Source organism: Sinocyclocheilus anshuiensis, unplaced genomic scaffold, assembly GCF_001515605.1.
Source record: "Sinocyclocheilus anshuiensis isolate Anshui unplaced genomic scaffold, SAMN03320099.WGS_v1.1 scaffold7, whole genome shotgun sequence".
Taxonomy (NCBI): Eukaryota; Metazoa; Chordata; class Actinopteri; order Cypriniformes; family Cyprinidae; genus Sinocyclocheilus; species Sinocyclocheilus anshuiensis.
In genome coordinates this window covers 1,461,519-1,481,453 of record NW_015549582.1, presented here as the reverse complement: position 1 = coordinate 1,481,453, position 19,935 = coordinate 1,461,519, and the positions used below count along the sequence as shown (strand labels likewise).

Sequence of the window (19,935 nt, the reverse complement as noted above, 5' to 3'; positions counted from 1 at the left end):
AGTTGCAACTGTGTTATTTAATGAGCTAACATGAACTAAGACTTGTATTTTTTTAACAAAGATTAATAACTTCTGTAGCAAATGTAGCTATTGCTCATTGTGAATGTTAATGCATTAACTAAGGTTAACTAATGAGGTCTTATTGTAAAGTGATACCTATTGGTCTTTATAGTTCTTTTGCACTTTAATCTGTGTAAAACTTTTAACTTTATACATTTTTCTGTATTGCTTTATTGCATTTAAATGTTCAGTTATTTTTGTTATAAGAAAAAAAGTTATTAAACCTGTTATACTGTATTATGACCACTTTTTTTTTAAACAAAATTTAAATATCGTGATAATACCGCATACCGTAATAAAAGCATTAGCAATTAATCGCAACATGAGAATTTGATACCGGCATACCCCTACACATGATCCTTCAGAAATCATTCTAATATACCAATGTGCAGGGATTGAAATTAACTTTTTTACTCACCAGCCAGTTTGGCTACTAAATTTTTAAGTTACCGGCCATTCATAACTTCTACCAGCCAAAAAAACCCTGAAATAAACCAACAGCTTGAGGCTGTCTACATGACAAAGCGACTGTTGCAAATCATTTTGTGTCGGTACTAAGGGTGTGCGATATTGACAAAAAATAATATCTCAATATTTTCTGGGATTTTATTGATAAAGATAATTAGACAATATTTTGCTGAGTGTGTTATTGTGCTGATATCTTAAGGATACCGTGGACAGCTGACTCCTAAGGTTTTTGATATTCTTCATATTCTGTGTGGTCAGTTCACAGCAGTTATAGAAATTAATCTTTTCCAATAAGTTTAGATTGATTTTTACCTTTTATGGGCATTTTTACCTTTATAAATCCATTTTTTACTAAAAGTGTGCATCATCTTTTGAGTCAAATTCTTACATTTAATCAGGCAATTATAACAATACTACATTTAGGCTGTTACTAAACAAATGAAATCAGTATCAATAAAATTCATCTTTGCAGAAATTGAATATGAAGTGGCATTCAGATGTATTTACACATGTTAATGCAGCTTAGAGGGACATTGGATGCTTTAACCTGCAGTTACAAATGCATAAATAATGTTTTGATATTTTAAACATGAAATGTTGAATAGTGATATTTAAATTATTTTAAAAATTAAAAGATACTTTAAATGTGAAATTAAATCCGCCAGTAATTGGCAGCAAGTCACTGTTAAGTGAGTCATTACGAATGAACCGAATCATTTAAACGGTTGATTCATTCAAGAGACGCAAAACAGCGCTGTGTTTGGAATGTTTTCTGTTGGCGAAATAACGCAAAAACAGCCAATATGGTGTCTAAAACGTAAGTCTCTTGATATTAACTTATTGTTTATTGAACTGTTGTATAAAATCAATATCACATTTGTAACCATGCTGATTTTTTTTTTTAAAACGGCACTCTTCGTGTGATATTAACTATATGAATTGATATAAATATATACATTTTCCAACCCCCTTATCTTGAATTATGTGATCATTCGTAATGCATATTAACAGACTGAATCATGCAATGAAAGAATGCACTCTAAATGCGCACAGCACAAAGTTAGTCTAACCAGACTACATCACGTCGCGTATGCGTGCACTTTGTAACTTAGGTGTGTTTTGTTTGGTTTTTGCAATATACTCGATAATGTCATGATGTCTCACAAGTTCAGTATTTGCGCTAAACCGCCGCAGATTTGGCTTGCATGAACTTCCCAAAGAAATTAATGAGTGAACATAACTTACGACAAGTAACCCGCCCGTTAATTTCAAACCCTGCCAATGTGGTGCTCAAGAAACATTTTGTATATTTATCAGTGTTGAAAACAGTTTGAAGAAACCATCATATATATTTTTTCATGATTCTTTGATGAATAGAAGTCTTTTGTAATATTAAATATCTTTACTGTAACCTTTGATCAATGTAATGCTTCTTATATAAATTAAAGTAAGTTCATCATATCAAATCAATCGTATACACAGTGTACATGACTGAAATCCTGCATTAACAGTAGCGTTTCTTCACCACTCAGTCCTTACATGGTAAAAAATATTGTTTTTATATATGTCTGAAGATGACATATCAGTGCATTGTAAATGTGAAATTATCTTCTTTAGTCTGAGTTTGCGACTAATAGCTTTCTGAGTGACAAGGAGAAAGCGTATATCAAGGTCATTTTCAGAACATGCCAACTGTTCAGGCTGGTTTGCAGCCCAGATTGAAAGAAAATGCCATTTGAAACTGACTCATGTAAATGTGAATAAACAAATACTGAAATAATGACAGACACAGAAAATGAAAGATTGTTTTTGACTTCCACTTTTTTAAAGCTCGCTATAATCCGTATTATCCTACAGGACATTGAGAGTATACATAAATATGTACGAATCAAAACAGAATTAATCTCGGACAAAGATTTGAATTGTTGCACTTGAAAAATCCTTTTGGTTTTGCTGTACTATTGTACAAAAAAAAAAAAACTTGAATTAAGATGTGTTGCTTTATCAAATTGGGAAACGTTACATGAAATCCTTTGGTATTCACTAGTTAGATTATAGGATAATATGATACAGATTTTCAGAGTTTTATTATCTACATGACTATAATGCTTGTCAAAGAAATAGATTTTTTGCCATTTAGTGGTTTTGGGAGTCTATTTGAGCCCCTTGGTCCTTGCTGATCCAGCCCTGCTTTATCACAATGTCAAACAAATAAGGAAGGCAATATTCCAGCAGTCACTGAATTTAGACAAATAGCCTACTATACTGTGCCAAATCCTGTGTGGAAAAATAGCACCTGCAGCTCTGAGCGTGTGGGAGGAGACTTACAAAGACAAACAGGAAGGACAGAGGAAGAGCAGTCAGATGGCAAAAGTTTACCTTTGCTCACCAAGCATCCCCAGCACCACAGATACTGCATCCTTGTGTTATTTACTTGACATTTGACCCTCAGGCGTTTAAAATGCATTATAAGGTCGGTTAAACAGAGGTTATGGTGTTCTGACCATGATGGGGTGTTGGGAGCGCGACTCTGTCACTTTCTGTCAGGTCCAAGACCAAGACCCTTGACTTTAAGCTCATTAAGAGCCGAACACATCGTGGACCTGATCAGGACATAGGTCTTTGAGGGCACAGCAGGAGTGAGGGCCCAGGAGAGTAACAGCACTGTCTACAGGCACACACTAAATAAACTGTGTGGACATATAATTGGCATTGGCCCACAGTGGCTTGTGCCGCTTGGTGTAACATTCTAAAAGGTTGATAACAGTTTGTACCACATCTCTCTCTCCTCTAGTTTCTCTCATTGTCTCTCGTCCCACCCTACAATCACGCCTTGTCCAACTATTGGCACAGTTCCACCTCTCCTCATTTCTGAATTTTCCATGCTGGCTTTTTACTATGCCTGATAATTATTATTTTTATTTCATTCTTCAAAATATTTTTTTCACTGTTTAAACAGAATTGGAATGCATCCCTCCCTCCTTAAATGTTCTGCACAACAATTAATTTTCGCGACCACGGTTTCTGCTTGGCAGATGGATCGGTTATAGATTGGATGGGGCAGTGTAGGTGCCAAGAAAACAAGAAGCGCGTTTAAGTATGTCTGAGGGGGCTGCTGGGTAACATCATCTGTTCTCGTTCTCTCGCGCTCCCGTTTGGACTCTCACAGAGATGAATATGATAAGAAAATACACAGTTTAAAAAATATTAATCTCAATAGCAAAAAAAGAGCGCAAAAATGTTACAGTAAAATCTATAAATTGTAAGTTTCTTCTCAATATAGAATGAAAACTTATATTTTGTACTAATAGAATATATGTAATTTTACTGTAAAATGCCCTTTCTTAGAAGAAAATTCATTATCTTAAAATTAGGTGACAATTATTTTTAAGACAAAACATTCACTGAAAAATTATCTTACAATTAATGCTAAAGAAATTACACTTTTAACTAGACAATATGTGTGATTTTAATGTAAAATATTGTAAAAAAAATAAAAAAATGTTATAAGCAGATGAATTCAAGTCAAGCAAGTCACCTTTATTTGTATGGTGCTTTATACAATACTGATTTTGTCAAGGCAGCTTTACAGTGTCAAAACAGGAAAATATCATATATGTCAGTAATGCAAGAGGACAATAACAAAGAGTAATTCAGTGATGATTCAGTGATGACATTATCCAGTTCAGCTCACTTTCAATTGTGTCTTTGTAATCAGTCAAGAGTCCCCAACTAAGCAAGCCAAAGGTGACAGTGGCAAGGAACCAAAACTCCATCGGTGACAGAAATGGTGAAAAAACCTTGGGAGAAACCAGGCTCAGTCGAAAAGCCAGACGAAACCTGCATTCCCTTATAATTATTTAATGAAAATGTATAAAGAAAATGTATTTACAATAGACATTAACTTTTTATGAAAAACTACTGCTAAAATTATCTATAAAACATACAGTGACCAAAATTACAATATGTAATAAAATTGTCAATTTATGGTAAGGTTATGGCAACCAAAGCTGCTATTTTTATATATAAATGAAACATTTTACCAGTGTACACATTTCCCTCATTTCATATAAAATCTGTGGTTTAAAAATGCCAAAAATGATGAAATGTAATGAGTATCAAAAACTGCTCAGATACACACCTGAGCTTTCTAAAATCCTCTTTTAAAGTTTTTTTTGTTTGTTTTTAATAACAAGCAGGCTGCAGAAACTGTTCAAGCATTGTTTTGTTGGCTCAGTATCCACATTTTTATCCAGCCATAAAAAAACAAGCTATATTATTAACAATAATAAATAAACTCCCTTGGTTAAATAAATAAGGTTAAAAGTCCAATTTTAGTCACATTCCTCCTTTTCCTTTTTGTTTTATGTACATTATTGCTCTAAATGATGGTCTTTTTTATTCCAAGCTGGTAAGTGGAATTGTGCTCTGTCATTAGTTTAAGATAGCAGTCAGACTCACACCCGTGCACCAAACCCTTCCAGATCTCCATGGCAACACTGCAAACACTGGGCTTTCTTCACAGAGAGGGGTGAAAAATGTAGTTAATTATTATTCCTACTTTTCCTAGTCTCTCACTTCCGTTTCAGCTGTTTCGTCTATTTTGCTAGCAAGGACAGAAACAATCCAAGGACTATTGCTGACATCTAACTTGATGTTTTACCGAGACAATTAGTTCATCAATCATCTGCACCACTCCCACTGTGAGTGCTTGTGAAGGATGTGGTCACGACACACCTTCTGCCCCCTGACAATGACCAGCAGCAGGTGGCCCATCACGGCAGGGACACCTGGAGGAGCACATACAGTACAGCATCGCAAACATGATAGACTATGGCCAAATATAGAAGTGTTGCATCAGGTGCCAGTATGCCACCGTGTCTTCTCATTCCTGAAAGATGACAGGACATGAAAGATCTCACGTCTTCCCACACCTCGAGAAAAATGCAGTTTCAGGGGGAGTTACAGACTGACATTTGGTTGTGATGTGTTAGATCATACAAAAGAAAAGAAAAAACGCAGAAGTTTGTCTTACAGGATCTCAATCTACAGAGCATGTTCTGACAGTCAGTGTTTGGGACTGGCAATTGTACTGAATGCCAGGTGTGACTCTTGAATTGCCCTGTTTAAGCAACAACAGATGCAGACCAAATAAGAATAATGGAAAGTCAAGCTTTTCCATTTTCGCTTGTAAAAATAGCAACAGTAAACATCAAAGAATGTCTTCCACGACGCCATAAGCCCCATTCACTCAGAATGCGATTTTACATTTAAAAACATGAAAAGCAGCAATGACAAAAATGCAAGGTCTAGTGACATATTTTTAAAGAGTAAAACTTCTTTGAGTGCCACATTTTTAGAATGCAGCATCACACGCGTGAAATGCTACAAAAGACGCGAGATGCGAGTGCAATGGTCAAACATATGTCTAGCGCATGTTTACATTAATGGAAAACTGCAGTGGAATTCAAAAACACATTCTGTGTGAAGTCTAAATCACCACGGACAAAACGTTATTTAATCCAATTGAGGCAAAATACTAATTGCAATCAGGATCAACTGACAACAGGACTGCAAGTGTGATTCACAGTTCAATAAACAAGAATTTAAAATGAGTAACTTACATTTAAGGCACACTGTTTCCAGTTTCTCTCTTTATTTTCACTCTGCCAACTAAAATAATTCCCTTATTGGCCAGCGCATGTCTTTTTAACAAACTGGTTAAGTGAACAATTCAATGACTCACTTATAAGGAATCAATTGTTTCGCTACTGAATGAATTAGTGTTTTTGAATGAATTGTTTGAATGAATGATTCAGTGACTCACTAAGATGGACAGTTCACATCATCGTATGAATCAATGGCTGCATCTGGAATCGTATACTTCACAGTATGCGATTCCAGTATGTGAAACAAGTATGTGAAACAAGTAGTATTTCCAAATTTATTCTATTCATAAAATAGTAGGCAAAAAGTCTCCGGATGACCTACTATTTGCATTATGTTGAAGTGTGCATCTAATGGACACTTTACTATCCCATGAGGCCACAGGAGAGGATTTGTGAATGGCACTGAAGAGGCGCAACTGACTCTGGTAGTTCACGTGACAATGACATCTTTACGAATGTAGTACTTTACATCCAGATTGCATTTATACTACACACATTCATACAATATACAACATACTTTTTTAACAGTTGCTAAGTAATTACTTGTTGAAAAGAAATAACTAGTCAGAGAGTATGCGATTTCGGATGCAGCCAGTGATCATTCATCACTCATAAAGACCGTCACTTGTCGCCACCTACTGGTGATGCGATGCAACCTGCAGAAAGAGTCTGAAAAATACTCCAATGCACAGACTGAGAATCTGTCTTGAACCAGAACTAAATGTATAAAAATCTTATATCTCTGTTTATAACCAAAATACGCATGAGCATAACCACATTTGACACTCTAAAACAGGACTGAACCTGTGTATCTCTTGAAGGTGAGGATTGTAAGAGTTGTAGAGTATATCAGGTCAGAGTATACTTTCACAGCAACCGTGAATATTTTCAAAGGGGCTGTCAAACACAATATCTTTATTTATTTTAAAGCACTGTTTTCGTTTTTTTGTTTTTTTTGCAATGTATTGCAGCAAGTTTACCAGGGATCGAAATTCTCCACTGAGGGATTCAGTGAATACAAAACCATGTCTCTTCAGGGCTCAAATAGAGCTACAGCTACTGGACCATCACCTCATTTAGAAGAGCCAGACATCTTCATTCAGTGCTTCTCTGTCTCAAACACTTCAAAACGCAAATCTAGACTTTTTTTGTCATCTTTTGCATTAATTAAAAGTTTTCTTCCCTCTTGGATGTGACTTTGATCTACATTTTCACAGATGTGAGTTCTACACATATTGCTTAATAAATTATATATTTATTTTTTGGCAGTTTATTTTTGGCAGACAAATCATCAAATTACTGGCAACATTAAACATAAAAGCTGTTCTTTCACCACATTCTTGTCTCTTTGTTTTCTTCAGCCACAGCAGCACATAAAATTAAGCCATGCTATGCAATGCCACGGCATCTCATGGGGATGTTATGACCCCGGCCAATGTTTCTGATGTCTCCCGCCACCAAGCTCTCTTGCCGGGCCATTAAAACAAAGCACTAAGCGTGAAGCATATTTGTCTTGAGCTTGGTGTGAAAAGTCTTGTTTCTTGTTTTTTACACTCCCATGCTTTTGTAATTACCGGCACCATTGATTTCTGGGTTATGTGTGAAATAATTAAAACTGCAAATCAGAAATGCCAAGGATTTCATTGGTGCAGATCAATGAATGAAGTCAATAGTAAGAGGCAAGTCCTAGCTTTTTTTTGCCCAGTGATATTTCCTCTCTTTCTCCAGTTTAAAAACTCCTCAGATAAAATAACATTTTTCACCTTACATTTACTGCTGTGTCCTTAAAGGGGTCATATGACGCGATTTCAATTTTTCCTTTCACAGGGCGTCATCACAATATGGTAGGGGTGTAACATTTCCGTCACACGCTTGAGGTATTCGGCCAATCATAATGCACTGGATAGCTGGCCAATCACAGCACACCTTGCTTTTCAGACCGATGAGCTTTGTAAAAATCGACGCGTTTCAGAAAGGCGGGGCATAGAGGAGAAACAATAATGTACAGTATGTGGAAAATAATGTGTTTTTTGAACCTTAAACCGCATAAACAGATTTCATTACACCAAATACACAACATAATGTTCTTTTTAGCAACATCATATGACCCCTTTAAATATCTGTCCTGTACAAGCCAAATGGGATCACTTCAGATGCCTTAAGCTCCTGAGATAATCTAAGCTTCCTGAATGATATCCCCATGTCATTTACACTTATTTGTTTGTGTCTGATGCTAGTGCTCTCTGTTGTGGTTAGCATTATCGTGGTACCATTTTATAATTACTCTGACATTTCCATCACTTGTTCTCCGACCTATAACTGTAGCAATTTTTCTGTGCTGGGTTTATTTCACAAAATGAAAAATGGCCACATGGTTGTACAATCTGCCATTCAGGGTTTTTTGGATGCAAATGGTTTGTCCACAAAGGTACTACATTAGTTTAAAATGACTTATGAGTTTTGCTGTTTTGCAAACAGCTTTGCAAAAGCTGTTTACCCAAAAATAAAAATGTAAAATAAAACTTTTAAAGTCAGAATTTACTCACCCCCACTTAAGAGTTCCAATCCCATATGGCTTTTTGATTACACTTTAGTTTGGGGACTAGTTCTCATTATTAACGAACTATTAACTTAGACATTTGCCTCAATAAACTCTTAATTTGCTGCTTATTAATAGTTAGTAAGGGATCTAAAATATGATCATGCAGAATAAGGCATTAATATGTGCCTTATAAGTACTAATGCACAGCCAGTAAGCTAGTGATGCAATATGCATGCTAATAAACAATACTGAGAATTGCTCCCTAAACAAAAGTGGCTTTGTTTCTTCTATGGAACACAAAACGATAAGTTTTGAAGAATGTTTATACTGCTGCACCTTTTCATACAATGGAAATGGATGGGGACTAGAGCTTACAAACTCCAAAATGGACAATAAAGCACCATTAAAGCATCATAATAGTGGTCTATTCTGAAGACATATGATATGTGGTGAAAGCAGACCAAAGTTTAAGTCATTGTTCACTAAAATGAACATGATTACCATTCACTTCCATTGAATGAAAAAGGGCAGCTTTGACATTCTGCTAAACATTTTCTTTTGTGTTCTACAGAAGAAAAAACATTACAGGGGTAAATATCATGAGGATGAGTAAATAATTACAAAATAAAGGTTTCATGAGTATAATTGAAGTATATAGATATGTGAGCACCACATAAATTGGATTACTGTATATCCATAGGTTGAATGTTAATGTAAATGCTCAAGGATTCAAAAGCATCTAAGCTTTTTATGATCAAATTTTAAACAAAGGGCAAAGTCTGGAACATTCCCTTCAATTGTGATGCTCTGCAACCAATACAAAGCCAGAGGATCCAAAGAGTTCTTATCCGATTATGAATGCGTAAAGAGGATTTAGGATGTGGCACCTAAATGTTAGCCTATGCTGATTAGGTCTCTCTGGAAAGTATTATGTAACTACACTAGTGCAGTTTAGAAGAGGGTGCCTTTGCTCTGTAAATGACAGCTGGACCAGAGGTATCCTCTAATTTAAGGACAGCATGGCGTTGAAAGTCAGTTTGGTGTCATGATAATGCGTTTTAAACATCTGATGGGACGTACACAGCCGCAAAGCACACAAGCTAAGTGGCAAATGATACTAGAAGTGTGTCTTTATAAAAGTAATGACAAAAACTACTGTACAGTCCAACTTCAAAAATCAAAGCTTTCACAAAAGCAGGAAGAAATATCAAAAAAGATCAATGTACTGAAAAAGTTTGGGTTTTTTTAGAACAAAACACAATTTGCATGGATGAAAGTTGAGTAATAATCTCTAGATCCACCAGCTGCTTCTTTCCACCACTGATAATAGTGAAGAACCATATCGACTTCTGACTGAGACTTTCCTGGGAGCAGACCACAGTCGCCTGTTTACACACACACACACACACACGCACACATGCACGCACGCACACACACACACGTGAAGATGTGTGTTGAGCATGCCAGTGTTACAATTTTTTATGAAATATGATACTAAAAAAGTTAATTAAAATACATTTTCATGACTCTAAATCCACCTAAAATAAAATAAAATTAGCCACAATTTTATTTTTATTTTTATTTTATTGGTTTCATTCATTTTGTAACCCACATTTATTAAAAAAGAAAATGGCAAAAAAGTACACTAGAAAGCCCTGAGAAATTGTATGTCGCTATTTGAATTATCATTTAACACACTAACTTTGGCAGCAAAATAAATAAAAAAAGAATTAATTAAATTCAAATTTTGTAAACCACATTTATTAAATAAGAAAATTTGGTAACACTTTACAATAAGGTGTCATTTGTTAACATTAACGTAATTTGTGTACTTGGTGGAACTGATTGAAAAATATGAGCCAAAACGGTCTCTAAGGTCAGCTGACCAGCTGGCTTTGATGATTCCAAGAACTAAACGGCGAAGTGGAGATCGAGCTTTTGTAGCAATAGCTCCAAAACTCTGGAATTAATTATCGTTTTCTCTCAGATCAGCTCCCACATTAAGTGTTTTTAAACAAAATCTTAAGGAATATTTCCTTGCATTAACATTTAATGGGGTATAGACATTTCTCTGTATATTGAAATTGTGGAGTTTATATATGTCATTTTATTTGTGGTTTCAGTGTTGTGTTTTATGTTTGAGACTGTTTTATTATGTGTTTACATATTGTACAGCACTTTGGTCAATGGTCCGTTGTGTGGAAGTGCTCAGTAAATAAATAAAAGAAAGAAGAAAAAGAAAGAACATTAGTTAATCTATTAACTAACATGAACTAACAATGAACAATACATTTGTTACAGTATTTATTAATCTTTGTTAATGTTAGTTAATGAAAATGCAGTTATTCATTGTTTGTTCATGTTAATTCACAGTGCATTAACTAATGTTAACAAATGCAACTTTTGATTTTAATAATGTATTAGTAATAGCTGAAGTCAAGCTTGTAACACTCCAAAGAGAAAGGAAAAATTGAAATCGCATCATATGACCCCTTTAACTAAGATCAATAATGCTGTTGTTCATGCTTAGTTAATGTTAACTAATACATTTAACTATTGTTAACTAATGAAACTTATTGTAAAGTGTTACCAAAAATGTCAATAAACAACCACAGGAATTCCTATGAATTTTAATGTTGTTATTTAAATTATTATTTAACATACTAAAAACACAAAAATACTAAATTAAAATAAAAGTCGCCAAAAATTTATTTTAGCTTTAGTTTTTGAAGCAACATTTATTGTAAAGTTTTCAAAATTTAAAATTAACCAACATTTTAAAATGAACCCAGATTTATTAACCATGAACATTAAACGTTACAAGTGATAACACTAGAAAGCCATGAGAAATTATGTTGCTATTTAAATTGTCATTTAACATACTAACTTTTGCAGCATAATAATACTGTATTAAAACTAAAAGCAAAATATAACACTATAAAACACACATATACCGCAACACACACAAACTCAAGTGAAAACGTGCAAACATTAAATAGAAATGACAATCAAATATTATTTCGAAATAAAAATTTAATTCATTTCTTGATAAGTAAATCCATTCACACTCTATTATTATGAGACTTCCTCTAAATTTGGCATGTTGGCAAATATACTGGCCTAGATCCCTCTTTTAAATCAAACTGGTTCATTTAAATCAGCCTGCTAGTGCGAGCTCCAGCATGGTGCAGATTTGTTGCATATTTTAGCCTCATAATTCTGTTTGAAACGTTGGCATAAATACAATGCGAGAGGTGCATTAGCCGAACATGTAAAAATTACACTTCTAGCATGAATACTCAGTAAGGTTATTAACTTAAGTTTGAGTGAGCTCTACAATTCTGCAACAGTCACTTAAACCTACAGGGCACAGCTGTTACTCTGCAATAACAAAGCTACACGGGCACTGCGGTGTAGGCCTATGTGAGGCATATGAGACTATAAATAAATCACATATTATGAACTAACCAAATATTGAGTGAGCTTCAGGGCCTCACTATACATTTCTATTTATTTTGAAGAATCAAGGCAGTTTTGGGCCTGATTATGCAATGTGATTTCATTACTTTTCATATTATCAAGTGGTGAAGTGCGTGAAGTAGTTCTATCCCATTTTTAATGAAAAAAAAAAACACTGATACAATATCAATGTAGGGAGATCTTCTAAAAAAAAGACATCAGAACAATCCTCTGTTCATGTTCATAGAATAAAGATGCACAATATATTGGTACAATATCGGTTATCGGCTTTTTAACTTATTGGTATTGTCTGATAAATGGATGTTTAATTGTTCCTGCTAATTTTTTCTGTTTTTACATGTAGATTACCTTTGCTGTCATTTAATGCTTACTTAAAGCTAATGTAGATATAGATAATTTAATGTATATATAGATAATTTAATGTATTTGCCATAAATGGTATTATTAATGATTATTAATGATATTAACTAAATATGTTCAATGTATTTTAAACTTCATTTAACATTTCAGAAGGATTTATCAGTATCTAAATGTAAAAAGAAAAAAAATACCCAATGCCTATATATAGTACTGAAATCACAGGTATATGGCATTAAAGATATATTGAATATATATGGCATTGAAAATATCTGAATAATAAATAAATGCATAAAATCTGACATGCAGGAAATGCCTCAAAAGACAATTATATAGCAAGTAAAATTATTCAGTGACACACTTACTAAGAGCACCTGAAGCAATGCATCTGGTAGGAATGTTGCCTTCCATCTCTTAGCATGCTGTATTTACAGCTACTTTGTTTATTTACAACTCTGATTATAATAAAATGGAAGACATGTGCTAGTACCCAACATTACCCAATGTGGTTTAGTTCCTGAAGGAAAACTCTGCAGATGTGGACAAACATACGGTTTAATGGTTTAATGTATGATGCATGACCCTGCTGTATATAACGCTACACAAGCCCTCCACTACTGTACATGAAAGTGCATTTCCGTCATCTCCACCTTGATTTATTAACGCAGTCTAGCATCATCTGAATTCTATATTTAATCTTTAAATGAGAGATTCATTATGAAGATGAATGACTTTCGTTTGGATTAACGCATCTTGTTTTCTTTTTACCAGTCCTTCTCGGTTTGTCCTGTGAAGGACTTCCTATATCTTTCATCCTTTGGTACAATCCCCTTGGTGAGTGAAAATGTTGTACCCTCACCTAAGGCTACTGTTGCATTAGCTGGCTGCCTATTTATAGCTGTATAACGTCAAGGTGCAACTCTCCCAAATGATTCTCTCTCCTCTGTGAATGTTACCTCTGTAAGGCAGGACCACAACATTACATCAAGCTGTATGTGTGTGTGTTTGTGTGAATGTGAATCTGTGCCTGTGTGTGAACTGACTATTACATTTATTATTCATGGCCAATGTTTGAAAAGAACTGATTCAGGAGGTGATGCATGCTGGGGTTTCACTTAGATTACCACAGTTTTTCTCTCTCTCAATCCAGTCCATCAATTTCTCTAAACACACTGGTCTCATGCGACTCTACCTTTTGTCTGACCCCCTAAAGAATGTGTCAATCATCTCTTTTTCCATTTTTAACCTGTGTTCACAGTAAAGGAAGCGTGGTAAATGATTGCTGGGTGGTGTAATGTTTGGACACATTAGTGGAGATTCCTCTGAGGAGATGTAATGAGATCTCTGTATGTGTGCGTGCAGTGTCGCAGCGGTGGGAGGGCGATTCATGTATGTAATGGTCCTTTACTGACCAGGGAATGATCGGATCATTTGCTAAGAGCATTTTTATTTATTTTTTTTCTACTCTTTCTCTCACTCTGTAAATGCTCTGAAGCTCAAAGCTGAACTGCCTAACAGTGCAACAGTGCCCATCCACATTTTCAGCAATTTTTTTTCCATAGGGATTTTTAAAAAGTGTTTGTTTAGGAACCAAACAAACAAGCTATGAGGTTAATCCCAACATTAAAAACGTTCATTCGGAGCAAAAAAAAGTAAAATAGGACAAGAAGACAAAGATATAAGACTGTGTACTTGACGGCTTTAGTTAAAGTAAAATCTACTATCCCATGAAGCATTGCAATTGGCAATCAAATGAAAAACTATTGTGTTGATTGTGTACATACTGTAGAAACTGTACATATTACGTTTATTGCCAAATATGCATATATATGCAAATATTTAAGTAGTTTGAGAGTGTAGGGAGACTGACTCTACGGCATTTGCAGTGTTTCATGGGATTGGGTGGGCACTAATGTGTTCTTTTGCCGTGATTTGCTTGTCATGATTCTCTGATTGGTGTACATTTCTTTTTTTCATGGTATTATTTAAAAAATATAAATAATGCAGGCTGGTGGCTTCAACAAAGGCATGTATCATTGATTAACAGCCTCGTAGCTCACAGCAGGTCTGTCATTAAAGGTTTAGAAGAAACTGACATAAAATTACAAACCATACATAAAAAATAATAACTAAACATAAGTGGGAAGCAAATAAAGTACATTGTCAGGATTGCAAAACTAACTAAAATAAAATAAAAAAAATTTTCACAAATTAATTAGTATAATGTATTTAATGTATTAGTATAATGTAATTAGTATAATGTATTTAATGTAATTAATAATGTAGTTATTTTTAGTTTTGATACATTGTATATTATAAAACTGCATTAAACATGAATGCATTAAACATGAAAATACCACTAGATAACAATAACACTAGACTGAAAAAATTATACCGGTTAGCACAATAACTTTGGCAGCCCTAAAATACTAAAACTAAACTACAAAATAAATAAAAAATGATTTAATTAATAAATTAATTAAATTAAAACTAACACATCTAAATTACACTGAAAAAAAATGACAATACAATTAATTAATTAAATTAATTACATTTCCCCCATGTTTGCACAATCATTCTGTTTGGTGACTCAAAAATGAGACACTCTAGCTTTAAATTGGTTTCTCCGCACCATGCACATATTTTAATATGAGGGATTTCCTGTGAATATAAAGAGGCTTCCCTCATTCAAACTGCATGAGGCTCTAAGGCAAAGATCTATGAGCAAGCTGTTGTTCGTACATTTGGGAACACACACGTGCACACCATACACTCTAAGCATGTAATTTTCTCTCTTTGTGCCTGTGCATGCTGTTTAGAAAGCCTTAACAGAGCACTGACAAACACAAATGACTCTCCCTTACTTGCCTGTGAGGTAAAATCAAGGAATTACCACAGTGTTCCCAGACCACAGTGAGTGTCAGAGCTCTTATAATCCACACCCAGTGCAGGAAACAGCTGATGCCTTCTATATTACCACAATCTTCCTGCTCTTTCCATCATGAGCCTGTATCATAAATTAAGTGGGTGGAGGCAGGCTGAAATTGAATCAGCCATGATTCCCATAGAGGTGGAGGAAATGTCCCAACAAAACGGATGACACTGCATTTGTGGTAAAAACAACACGCACTGCAGGACGTCTAAAGCGGTTATGCTAACAACTGTATATTTTCATTATGTCTCACATCCATGTACTTTTGTCATACTTTGAGAGGATGTTTTTATGATACGCTATCTCAGACGTGACATATAATCCTTATCTGAGCTGAGCTCTATGCTGGACACTCCTCGTAAATGATCAGTGATTGAATTTCATCTGCATTCCCCCAGACTTAGAGTGCACTGTACTCCCATAGATACAGGCACACATTAGAAGCTACACGGGACATACACCAATGAGTTATCTTTGCATTGTGAGCAAGTACAATGAATTATTAAATTAATGTAATTGGATAGATGTAGCATTGTGTGAGATGAAAGGAATATGGCCTTCTTTACATATACAACAATAGCATTCAAAAATTCAGCAAGCACTAAATCCCATGCATTTTATGCATTATTATATTCATAAGTTTTAATGTGACAATGACATACATGGTCACTCTGACTCAACGAGCAGAGCTGCTCTTGCACACATTGCATACGACAGCTAACTGGTGCCAACTGTCTGTGATCCGTAACAGCAAAACAAGCTCTTCAACCACAGACCAAAACCTTTGCAGCATCAAAACTTATCGCTTTTTTTGCATCCACTGTACATTACACTTACAAAAAAGTTATTTCCCTGCTACTGAAATTAGTATTACACCCAATTTGCCAAACAACATGTTTGCACAGCAGTTTTCCAGTAGGCATAAATATGATCAATTTAGATCTTTCTTTTACCACTGGAACAATATAATAATAATATCCAGGCACTAGGGCTGGGCAAAAAATCAATTCGATTCATTGCCAATTTTGAACGTGATTTTGTGTAGCTTGTCAGTGAACTACGGCTCTGTGTAGTAAATGCCGCTCCATCTGAAAGCACGTGCTGGAGATTAACTACTAATCACCAGAAGCGGCTTTACTGACGAGATGCGCATGAAAATTACATTCGGTTTTTTTGCACAGCCCTACCAGACACAAATGTTCTGTTCCAAAACTTAGTGCGGCCATTTTAGTGAGACGCTGTTGTTGCACGATTTTAACCAAAAGCATTGTGGTTAGCTTTCTTGAAGAAGGCAATCCCAAAATGCACTCCATTGAATGTCCAATCTCTAAGATGGCAGACAGAATATTTTACCAAATATATTTTTTTGTGTGCTATTTTTTTTAAGGTGCAATGAAGGTGCTTATTAAGGTGCAATCACATTAGCGAAATTTCACAGGTAAAATGGTCCATTGTCGATTGTAATTAGTATAGCGATATATAAAACACAACTCACACATAGGTCACTTTCAAACCAAGCAGTTTTCTGTTGGTCAGTGCATCAAATCCCTATTTTCCTATTGAAATGACTGGATTTCACCCTGGAAAATGTGTTGAACAATAGTAAATGTGACCTCACCATTATTGTGCATTCAGCTTGCCAACATGCTAATGTAAAAGATTCTAATGTTAAAATAGTCTCTTGTTTGGGACCTGCCTATGAAATTCTGATCACTAATGAGGTTCCATTCTCAAAAGGTAGCTGTCTTAGTAGTGAACGAAATAGTTACTAGGTTTTGGAACAGAAAAAAGAAGGCTGTATTTAGAGTATTGTACTGTTAGCTTAGCAACATGCTAACATCAAACTCAATAGCTGAATCTCCTGTGCGATACAGCCAATTTAGAGTGTTCCAAATCGATCATTTATGAGATTTTCTAACAGTTAGGATGCTGTCTCAGAAGCGACGAACCTGTAGCTCACTAGGTTTTGGAACAGAGCTACTCTGAAACAACCAAATGTACTGATAAAACAGAACACACACTGAGGTTGAACTGTACCTCATCATTAATAAGTAAGGGCTTGTGTTGTTACATGAAAATGGTTATTGGCGAACTGTCAAAAACCCCTGGAGGCCCAGACTGTCACGTTGTGTACCACGGCATCTTACCTTAGCAGCAACTGATGAACTTGGCTTCTCCAAAAGATCCCAAAGTTTCTTCCTCTTGTCTGGGCAGCAGGTGTTATCAAATTCCCCCTCTCCTTCCCTCTCTCTCAGAGTCTCTGCCTCTCTCCTCAGCTCCTCGTTCATCTGCTCTTTCTTCTGATGGTAGCGAGCCTGGCAGCACGACTCCAGGTAGATTTCGTCGATGCCCCAGTAATCAAGCTCTTGTCCAAAAGACAAAGCGCACATTTCCTCCATCATGTGCAGCTTTCCAGTTCTGTAAAAATTCAAGATGGACGTAAACGCGCCAGGGTGTCTGTCAAAGAAGTACTCGTTCTCATTCAGGCAGTAGTCATCGCAGACCTCCATTAGAGACTCGTGGGTGTTACAGTCTCTGAGCTTGCCTAATCTGGTTCTGGGAAGCCGGTCCAAGGTCCGCCATAAGACCTCATGGTTGAGGCCCCCGATGTTGAGACGGACCCTCCTGGACCGGGCCTTGGTCCGGATGATCTCGATAGGCTCGGGCGGAAGCGAAGTCGCAGATCTGCCTCCAGGTTTCGGAACCCCAAGTTCGGTCTTCTCTGCCATTGTGTGCAAGGAGACGGGCCGCTCTTGCCAGGAAGAGGTTTAAAGATGAAAATCAACCAGAAGATAACTGGAAAAAGATGACTATGTTGGGTCCTCCTTAGACAAGTCCCTCCATGGCTGTGAAGAAAGACAGACACTTGTTGTTTCCACCTTGAAATTACATTTTTTTTCTATGCAGTGGAAAATATTCCAGCTCATAATTATTTAGGAAAAGTCCCTCCTCTGAGAGCCATTAGGAATATGTCAGATTGTTCTGTAAGTGTTTTGCAAAGTACATCTGGAAGCACAACTAAATGCCAGCATTAGAACTGATTTACATATCACCAGCCAAGCGTGCCCTGTATGTAAAGAAGAAACTTAAGCTCTGGTATACTAAACCAAAGCCTAAGCTAAGAGAATAGTGGCACATCTTGTTTAAGCTAAATAGAATTAGTAATTAACACAAGCAATATCTCATTGCCACATTCAATATTCATCACTGGCCTTCTATCATTTCATGGTTACGTTCAAGAGTCTAATGTATGAAGGATGTCAGAACATGCAAATCTCCTTTTTCTTTCTTAAACAAATAAAAACAAAGCAGCAGCTTCAGAACCTCTTTATTTTATGCACAAATGTAACTAACTTAATCACATTTTCTGACATTAACAGTACTAAAAACTGCAATATTTAATGCTTGTTTTCTACCCGATCCCTTAAAAATTATCATTGATGTAGTCAAGTTGATTCTGTCATAGTGAAAAAATGACTGGTTAATTTAGAAATATTTTAGATTAAAAGGTTACACATAATTTGTATTTAGTACCACATGCGCTTAAAAGAGAGAAAACTGCAAAGATGCAACAGTTCTGTAACCCAAACATTCTCTTTCTCTCCAGTAATCATCCACAAACATTAAACTATCTTATTTTCTTTTAGAAGTCAATATACCAAAGCAATAAAGTAACATAAATCCCCCAAAATATCTTCGTTTACAACTTGTGTGTCCATCTGGACCACTGTGTTTCTCACATTAAGAGCTGTCAAACGCATCAGCGTCTATTAAAACCGTTCTACTGTATGCGTTGCATTGCTTTTAACTTTGTAGCCTTGCTATTAAACAATGATCCTGTTCTGAAAAACAAATCTCCTTTCACTTCATCTCAGCTGCTCCACTCAAACAAGCGACGTCCAGGCATCACGACTTGCCATAACAATGTTTATGCAACAAACTATATTTCTTACCTTCCTGAAGTAAACCACCGTTTGCATATACAAACCGCTGTGCGCGCAAACGGGAGAAAAGACGCCTGCGGGTTTCCTTTAAGATTCCTAACTCTCAGCGGAGGCTTCAGTTATGACCGGACATGTGTTCCACATTTTGTTCAACATGAAAGGGGTGAGGAGATCGCACAGAACACCGGGAAATCTCAGTGACTAAAAGAGCTCCCCTTGTCTCGCTAAGAGCGCTGCCTCCATCGATGGCTTGATACGGTGAGTCGGGATGTCTGCAGATGTCGGACGCGTAAAAGCGGAGGGCGCGCGCGCACTGTGTGTGGAGCTGCAGATTGTTATTTAACATTAATAATATATACTTTTAATAATATATAATAATGTTACATTTTTTGTCTAAAATTATACAAATATAAAATTTAATTATTATTACATTTAATGTAATTATAATCATTTATAATATTATTCATAAAGATTGTATATGGA

The 19,935-nt window shown here is 35.7% G+C and overlaps 1 protein-coding gene across 1 annotated transcript in view; it reads right to left on the bottom strand.

Annotated features, from left to right (window-relative positions):
* The window catches only part of kcnb2b (potassium voltage-gated channel subfamily B member 2b), a 126,854-nt gene extending 107,322 nt beyond the window's left edge, over window positions 1-19,532 (bottom strand). The window contains exons 1-2 of the mRNA XM_016446083.1: window positions 19,462-19,532; window positions 17,656-18,354 (exon numbers count right to left, since the gene is read on the bottom strand). Coding sequence (XP_016301569.1) covers window positions 17,656-18,237 — 582 coding nt within the window. The 5' untranslated portion in view covers window positions 18,238-18,354; window positions 19,462-19,532. The remainder of the gene's footprint in view (window positions 1-17,655; window positions 18,355-19,461) is intronic.
* Between the last annotated feature and the right edge of the window lie 403 nt (window positions 19,533-19,935).